The sequence below is a fragment of the Bubalus bubalis genome, chromosome 6 (genome assembly GCF_019923935.1).
Source record: "Bubalus bubalis isolate 160015118507 breed Murrah chromosome 6, NDDB_SH_1, whole genome shotgun sequence".
NCBI classification, from domain to species: domain Eukaryota; kingdom Metazoa; phylum Chordata; class Mammalia; order Artiodactyla; family Bovidae; genus Bubalus; species Bubalus bubalis.
Window position 1 is genome coordinate 30,784,695 of NC_059162.1, and position 7,080 is coordinate 30,791,774.

The 7,080-nt window shown below is 57.2% G+C and overlaps 1 protein-coding gene across 2 annotated transcripts; it reads left to right on the forward strand.

Annotated features, from left to right (window-relative positions):
• The first annotated feature begins 495 nt into the window (after nt 1-495).
• On the forward strand, nt 496-6,894 carry RHOC (ras homolog family member C). Of its 2 annotated transcripts, none has more exons than XM_006071507.3 (5): nt 496-636; nt 3,924-4,081; nt 4,621-4,741; nt 5,070-5,200; nt 6,268-6,894. In XM_006071507.3, the coding sequence occupies exons 2-5, from the start codon at nt 3,926-3,928 to the stop codon at nt 6,439-6,441; spliced, it is 582 nt and encodes a 193-aa protein (XP_006071569.1). In that variant the 5' UTR covers nt 496-636; nt 3,924-3,925; the 3' UTR covers nt 6,442-6,894. The 2 variants fall into 2 exon arrangements, with proteins under 2 accessions (XP_006071569.1, XP_006071570.1); XM_006071508.3 differs by lacking the exon at nt 496-636 and adding an exon at nt 1,057-1,201.
• Nucleotides 6,895-7,080: the final 186 nt, after the last annotated feature.

The following is a 7,080-nucleotide window of genomic DNA, read 5'->3' on the forward strand; positions in this document are numbered from 1 at the left end:
GAAGGATGGGTAGGAGTTGTAAATTCCGGGTAGGGGGACGGAAGGGAATTGCAAGGTGGAACCAAGTGCCCCTGAATCTCAAAGGTTCTGAAAGGTCTGCGAGGCTGGGGGATGATGGTGGGCTGTACTTACTGCGCAACGATTCTAAGAGGGTGGGGATTTCCCGCAGCCCCTTCCTCCGGCGTCCCCGAAGCCGCTTTTCCCAGTCCCGCCTCCCACGGGACACCACCCAGGTGGTGTAGGCGCGGGTGGCCGCTCAGCCACGGGAGGGCAGCAGCGGCCCTTTCCTGACCCCACCCCGGGCGCCTCTCAACTTTCCCGACTCCGGTCCGCCCGTAAGAGCTGGAAGGTGGCGCTGAGGCAGAGTCCTCCCGGGTCCAGTTCGCCGCGCCTAGCTCCGCCGCCTGCTCCTCCGCAGTCCAGGAGTCTCCCGGACCCCGAGGGCCAGCGCTGGGCTATCCGCTGGGGCCGTGGGCGGGGGCCGGGGGCGGGCGGAGCCAAGAGCCGCCCGGCCCGCCCCTCCCGGCCAGTCGCCCCTCCCCGCCGCGGCGCTGGAGGAGGGCGGGGCGGCGGGGCCCCGCCGGTCAGTCTGTGCCTCCCGCACCCGCAGCGCAGCTGGAAGCGGCGGAGCGGAAGGTACCCCGGGTTGGGGCTGTGGGCGGCGGGCTCCTGGGCATTGGTCCCCGGCAGAGCACTTTCCCTCTTCTCCGCTTGGCTGGAGCTCGGAGCGCCGGCCGGGGAGGGGCTTTGGCCCGAGCGCGGGCCCCTTCCCTCCCCTCGTACGCGGCGTCTGGGCGGCGCGGGGATCCGGACGGCTGGGCCCCTCCCTGCCCTCTTGGGCTACCGTGGAGGTCGCCAGGAATTGTCCCTTAGGGCCTCTCGCCTCTAGGTGTCCTAGTCGAAGTCCGTAGCCTTCTCTCGGCTTCCCAGAACCTGCTCGGCAGGGCGAGGAGGAGAGGGGGCAACTTGGGTCTCCGCGAGGGAGCTCCCGCGCAGATGCTCAGCTCCCAAGTCTGGCGGCCCGCGGTGGACCTTGGCTGGGGTGTGAGTTGGGGCCCGAGTCCGGCTTGAGGTGGGAATTCCCCCCCGCCGGGCCTGTGAAGTGGCAGGAATAAGGGTGGGGTGTGACCGCGGGGGCTGCCACTGCTCCGGGGGTCTGGACCTCGCCCAGGATGGTTTCTGGAGCCGGCCTGGAGTGGAGGTACGGGAAATTGGGAAGGATCCAACTCGTGTGTGTATGTGTGTCTGTTCCTTCCTTCACACTCCCCAACCTGGCTAAAGAGTATCCTGGGGGTTTGGCCTGGGGAACCCGAGGCCAAGTCGCTTCTGGTTTTCAAGTCGAGGAGGAGGTATCTGATTTCTTCCCTAGACGTCAGGGGTGGTCGTCAGGGTACATCAGCCCCTGGTTCATCTGGAAAGCTTGAGAATGATCGAGGAGCTGTTTCATCCCAGGGAAGGCCCCAGGAATCGTCCTGTGGGGTTTGGTTGCCCCTCTTGGAGTCAATGGGGCAGTTCCTCAGGGGTTGCCTCTCAAAGGGAGCTGTTGTCGTGGCCTGGCCTGGGTCTAGGATTCCTCTGAGCCTGAAGGGAAAGTGTTAATTGAGCTGGGGGAGGGTGTGCTCCAGATCATTCCAGCGTGCCCCTGCCCTGGAGTTCTGGCCTCTGACCCGCACCATCTGGTGCTACCTAAACTGCCCTGCTGGGGTGGGAGGGCAGTGGCAAACTCAGAGCTAGGCAACTGGTATTCACCCTGGTGGTGAATGCCCTCCATCTGTCCATCAACGCTGCCTGTCCCAGGTTGGGGCTACCGCAGCCTGTCTTCCCTTAGTTGGACCAATGGACTTGTGGGAATGTGAGAGGGAGTTGGTCACTTGGGTAGAATTTTCAGGAGGCCCCCTTTTCTGAAGGATGGTTTCCCTTTGTGGAGGAAATCAGCTGGCAGGGTGAATGCCTTCTTGCTTGCCTTTTGGGGTATCAGAGAGCCCCTGTTGTGGTGTTAGTGGCCGTGCGCTCAACTCCTATAAATTCTGTCTGATTCACATCCGCTTCCCCTCATCGCAGTGTTGTGCATGCGTGTGTGGAGGGGAGGGAGGCCACTCGGGATCCCACTGTTGAAGAGAACGTGCCTTGGGCTGTAATATTCGCTTCCAAAAAGGCAGACCAGGGCTGGGCTGTGAGGTGGTGGTGGTGGTGTGTGGGGAGTGAGGGAGCTCAGCCTAGTTTGACAGGATGTGGGACTGAGAGAAAAAGCCAGGTTTGGGGCAGAGATCAGGTTACCATCCCCTTCTTCTTTGTGGCTGGCGCTGGAATTGGCCTTCATTTGTCTCCCTTTTGGAGTTCCTCCCAGCGCCGGCTCCAGCTCCCGCTCCTCCCCACAGCCTCGACTTCATCTCAGGCCCGAAGCCCGCCCTCTCTTCCTCCCCGGCTCGGGGCCTGGGAACTCCAGCCGGCTGGAGGTCAGCTCCTCTCCCCAGGGAAGGAGGAAGTGAGGCTCAGCTTCTGGGGCAAAAAGAAGCTGGCAAGGTGTGATGAACTGGGGGCGGGGAACACATGGAAACCCCGGGAAGCTGACTCCTGGCCCTGAGTCACAGGGAGGGGTGGGCAGGGCCTCAGGGTGAGCTGGACAGAGGGGAGGAAGGGGCCGACCCAGGGAGTGGGTGGAGGTGATTCCCTAGTGGATTATTCTCAGTCGCTCTGCTGTGGTAGATGTGTGGCTCCCTACAGAGTGGTCATTGTCCCCCGCCTGGGGCTGAGTGACCCAGTGTTGCTGCCAGGCTCAGGAGGAAGGGGGGAGGCAGGCAGCCTGCCCAAGTGTGGGCTGTGGGCACTGCCTGGACTGAGCCTCCTTTGTGTACGTGGGGCCCTGGGGACTGGGATGGGGTGGGCCAGGGAAGCTGGCTGGCCGCTGCTGCTGCCCTCCGTCTGGGTTCCCCCTGCTCTGCTCTCCTTCCCACCTCTGGGGTGATAACATAGAAAAGCAACAGACTCTAGTCACACAGCCCTACTCTGAGTGCCTTCCCTGCCATGACTCCGAATTCCTTGTAGCCTCCATGAATCTCACTTTCCAAGTTTGTCAAAACGGGAAGCTCACTACCTTCCAGGCTTCTGGGGACAGAGGGAGTGATTTTTGTCAAAATGTCCACCGTAGAACCTGGCACCTGTTGTTTGGTTGTGTTTTGCGACCCCATGGACTATAGCCCGCCAGGCTCCTCTGTCTACTCCTACCTCTGGAGTAGGTAGCCACTTCCTTCTCCAGGGGATCTTCCTGACCCAGGGATTGAACCCGAGCCTCCTGCATTGCAGGCAGATTCTTTACCACTGAACCACCTGGGAAGCCCTACCTGGCATCTAGGGCATGATAGTCTTTCCTTACCCACCCGTATCAGTCGGACTCTTCATTTTTCAGTGGGCAGGCATGATTTGTGCTGAGTGAGGGACAATATGTTCAATGTGTTCCAGATTGGACCTTTGTAATTATGAATCTTTTGAAACTATTGAAATCCTGGTAACAAATAAGTCTGACTTGAAACTGATATGCAGAATAGATAAAAACTGGCTTTTCTGGAGACAGCCCTGGTCCCTGAGCACCCTTCAAGGTGTTCAGGGACCCACAGTTGGTGAGTGGATTAGATTAGAACTCATGCTTTCCTGGCTCCCAAGTGGGTGGTGGTTCTTGTGTATTCTACTTGTGTATTCTAACCCATGGGGGAGACCTGTCCCTGACCTTGAGATTAGGAATTTCAAGCTCAGTTGCCTGAACAATTGGTTCTTGGCAAGAACACGCCTGAGCAAGCTCCTTTCCCTCCCTCCCTCCCCTCCTTTTGTTGGATGCCTCGGTTTCCAGAGAGGTCTTAGGGGCCCCAGAGAAGTGTTTTAGGATTCACTGGCTTTTCCCAACATCCTTGCTGCCTCTTTCCTGCCAGCCATGGCTGCCATCCGAAAGAAGCTGGTGATTGTGGGGGATGGGGCCTGTGGGAAGACCTGCCTCCTCATCGTCTTCAGCAAGGATCAGTTCCCAGAGGTCTACGTCCCTACTGTCTTTGAGAACTACATCGCAGACATAGAGGTGGATGGCAAGCAGGTAAAGGCAAACAGCCCCCTTCCCGTCTCACCTTGGAACCCCACCCTCCGCCATCACTTAGGGACCTAGAATGTCGGTCCTTACCACCTACCCATGTACTGGTTTTACTGTCCCAGCTGGAACCAGTCGAAGTTACGAAGTGAAGTTGCAGTCTTAGAAAATCTGGATAACCTCCTGTTTTTTTAACACACTGGCTCTGTAATAGGCCCCATTCCTTTGCCTCTGGGCTTAAGTTCCCCCAAATGTAAAATGGGGAAATGGTAAGGTCTTCTTCAAAGGGTTTTTATGAAGATTAATTAATCTTCATAAATTAAATTAATCATTGTGGTGCTCACAATGGCAACTCAGACTGCACAAAGATCAGTTTGTCTCAGGATTTAAAAGACTCACCTTATTTGTGTTGTGTGACAAGGATGAGCACTGTCCCTGGCACACAGTAGGTGCTCAATAGGTAGCTGCTATTTCAGAGGACCTCTGGGTGGCGAGGCTGTGTGTGTCGGGGGCCCTCAGGCCAGCTAAGCACTGGCCCTGTGTGTCAGGTGGAGCTGGCTCTGTGGGACACGGCAGGGCAGGAAGACTACGACCGCCTGCGGCCTCTCTCCTACCCGGACACTGACGTCATTCTCATGTGCTTCTCCATCGACAGCCCCGACAGTCTGGGTGAGGGTGTTGGAAGGAGGGGACTGAGAACCTCTTGGAACCAACCAGAGGGAGCTCTTGCCTGGGCTCCTCTCAATCATCTTCAGAGGCTGTGGGGGTGGGTACTGGGGAGCCCCTTTAGCCTCTGTGGTAACTCCGGCCCTCGGAGGACTTGGGAACATGTGTAGTGTGATGGGGAGGGGTTTTGAGCTGTGAAAGGGACTCTCATGCTGAAGAGCCTCTAGGACTCGGCCATGGATAAGACAGGACTCAGGGGGAGCCTTCTAGCCTAAGTGGAGGCACAAACTTAGGTTTGTCTATCGTCCACTGTTGGAACATGTCTATGCAGAAAACATTCCTGAGAAGTGGACCCCAGAAGTGAAGCACTTCTGCCCCAACGTGCCCATCATCCTGGTGGGGAATAAGAAGGACCTGAGGCAAGATGAGCATACTCGGAGAGAGCTGGCCAAGATGAAGCAGGTGGGTGCCACTGCCAGGCTGGGAGCCCTTGAGGAGGAAGGCACCCCTAAGGGCATGCAGGCTGGTAAAGGAGCCTCCCTCCTACTGACTCCGTGTTAGAGGTAATGGTGAGGTCCACTTCCGGCCCCCTTGCATCTGCACCTTGGTGAGAACCAGTGATATTTGATGAAAGTGACGTGGACAAAGTGACTTGTCTAAGGTCACTTGGAATTTTGTCTGTTGTCCACTGTTTGGCATTTGGCATCGGGGCTATTAAGATGAGTAAGAAAACCGCCGCCCTCAGGGAACTGGGTTCCTACAGTAGATGCTTTGCTTGGGGTCTCCTGGGTTCACCTCAGGAGGTGTGAACTGATGGGGGCATGGGACGGGGAGGGTGTTGGAAGAGGCTGGGGAAGCCCAGGCCCAGACGGGGAGCTGGCTTTCCAGCCATAGGATGAGTTAATTAGGGAGAGCTGCCAGAATAGGAATATGGACAATACAATGAAAAGAATACTTTGAGGCTAATTATGGGCTTCCCTGGTGGTGCAGAGGTTAAAGTGTCTGCCTGCAATGTGGGAGACCTGGGTTCGATCCCTGGATCGGGAAGATCCCCTGGAGAAGGAAATGGCAACCTACTCTGGTATTCTTGCCTGGAGAATCCCATGGACAGAGGAGCTTTGTGGGCTACAGTCCACGGGTCGCAAAGAGTTGGACACAATTGAGCGACTTCACTTCACGGCAAGATTTTAAACTGGGGACAGATACGGTCAGGTCAGCATGTTAGAAAAATGATTCTGGCAGCCGTAGAGGATGGATTGGAAGAAGGTGAGAATGGAGGCAGGGAGGTGAGTCAGGAGACCATAGGTCTGCATTCAGTCAAGAGAAGGGAGTACTGTGGGATGTAGGGCTGGCTGATTGAATTTTGAAGGTAAACATGAGTCTTGGGTCTCTTGCTTAGAAGCTGCCCATGGTGGCTGAGGCTTGGGTGCTTTGAGGGAAGGGGGCTGGAGTAATTATTTTAGTTATAAATACAGATGAGGTGCATCTAACCAGCAGCTTTCTCTGACTGCTGTCGTCTACCTTCCCAGGAACCTGTTCGATCTGAGGAAGGCCGGGACATGGCGAACCGAATCAGTGCCTTTGGCTACCTTGAGTGCTCAGCCAAGACCAAGGAGGGGGTGCGGGAGGTATTTGAGATGGCCACCAGGGCTGGCCTCCAGGTCCGCAAGAATAAGCGCCGGAGGGGCTGCCCCATTCTCTGAGATCCCCAAGACCTCCCCTCTTTCCTTCAGGGGGTTGCAGAAACTCCCTCTGCCCCCTGGACCCCACCCTATCAGGGATCCTTGAAGGCTCCCTTTCCCAATTCCCTCCTGCCCAGGACTGCATTGAGCTTCCCCAGCCCTGACAGTGGTGGCCGTAGGCACGCCCCCTCCCACCAGCACCCTGGGAACAGAGGGGTACATCCTGCTCCTCACAGCACAGCCCCTCCTCCTGTTGCCTCCATCCTGGGGTGGGGCTCTTGATCCCTTTGGCCTTCCCCAGAGGATCATCACACCAGCACTTTATACACTTCCTGCTCACAACCGATCTGGGGTAGGGGACTTGGCGGGTGTAACCGAGTCCCAGGCCCCTGGTGTTTCTGCTTTGGGCAGGAGCCTTGTCTCTGGCTATTCTTGGTGTGGGGCATGAATAAAGGCCATAGGCTCCAAAATGTATGTGTGTGGCTTCTTGTCTTTCTCTTCAGGCCCCTGTCTTGGCTGTGAGCCTGGAGTCACATCTCTCTTGAGGTACTCACCAGGGGCCAGCCCCAGGTCTGCAAAGGCAGGACTCCTGGCCAGCAGGGTGGAGTCTTGGAGAAAACGATGAAGTCATTCCTGGCTCTGGGCCTTGGAGGCGGGTGA